At 35.7% G+C, this 1254-nt stretch overlaps 1 protein-coding gene across 1 annotated transcript in view; it reads left to right on the plus strand.

Annotated features, from left to right (window-relative positions):
• The window catches only part of LOC119594574 (probable cation-transporting ATPase 13A3), a gene marked incomplete in the record, with an annotated part of 33510 nt that overhangs the window by 26975 nt on the left and 5281 nt on the right, over positions 1-1254 (plus strand). The window contains 2 exon segments of the mRNA XM_037943610.1: positions 593-721; positions 1083-1236. Coding sequence (XP_037799538.1) covers positions 593-721; positions 1083-1236 — 283 coding nt within the window.

Here is a 1254-nt window from a genome sequence, read left to right on the forward strand (position 1 = left end):
TGCTTACCACCCCACTCTCTTTATCTGTTCAAATTTCTTCATTTTTTCATATTCTTATTTCAGTATCATAAATCCCTCCTTTTCCTGAGTCCTTTCTTTGCTCATGTCCATCAGATCATACATATATTCTGTTTGATACAGGAATTATCTTAAATAATGCTGTATATTGTATAATGTATGTTTTTGTTGTAATATTGATATGCAATATTTAAAACATGGGGAAACATGTATATATGACATATTCTTTAGGAAGAGATCACTTGTTTTTTCTTTGTCTCAAATATTGACTTAAATGCTATGGTATGACAATATCTGCATGTCCTTTGAAAATGTCCCAATTTTTTGTATGCCTTTTGTATCCCTTTTGAAAACTGTGTCTCTGAGTTAATCCTATTTATTTTTGGTTGTTCTAGAAAGTGTGCAATCAGAAGAGTAGATGCTATTCAAGGTTACTTGTAGTTTTGATATCATGATTAGTACTATGGATAGCATGACTTTAAAGAACAACCCAAAATAAATGCCTTGTAAATGATAGCTTACTCTTTGTTTTGTTTCCTTGTTTGCACATATAAATGTTGACCAATCATGACAGACATTGGAGGAGGCAGCACCTGGCAGTGCCAACTTCGACCAGGTCACACCAACCGTGGTGAAGCCAAGTAAACGTGAAGTGTATGTTGATCCCCCAGACATCACCAATGTGGCTGAAACGCCATTCCAGGTTACTGATATTTTTGTTTTTGTGTTCAGCTTCTGTTTTTTTGTGTGTCCATTAGTTTTGCCCTGGTGTGTGAATGGTTTATTTTTCTTAATTCATCATTTCCTTTTCCCCCTTTTTGTATTTTGTAAATGTGTCTCATTGGATAGTAGTCTGTATTTAATTAATACTGAAAACATACATTTACCCAAATTTATTTCTGTTTGATGTTTATAGTTATATAGTAAGAATTGTCCTTATTTGAGTTAAATTGAGTTAGAGGAAATTTAGCGTAGAATAAGAAAATCGGTAGAATAAAGTAAAAGTTAAACAAAATCCAATGAGCTCGAGGAAAAGGTTCTAACAAGTACCCCATCTGTCACAGGTGCCTTATGAACTTGGCATTGTCCGCCAGTTCCCCTTCAGCAGCAACACACAAAGGATGTCCGTACTAGTGAGAGTCCTTGGCCGTCCCTACATGGATCTGTATGCCAAAGGAGCTCCTGAAGTTATTCAGAGTCTCTGCCATCCTGAGTCATGTTAGTGGGATCCAAGGC

Source organism: Penaeus monodon, chromosome 34, assembly GCF_015228065.2.
Source record: "Penaeus monodon isolate SGIC_2016 chromosome 34, NSTDA_Pmon_1, whole genome shotgun sequence".
In the NCBI taxonomy this organism is placed as follows: domain Eukaryota; kingdom Metazoa; phylum Arthropoda; class Malacostraca; order Decapoda; family Penaeidae; genus Penaeus; species Penaeus monodon.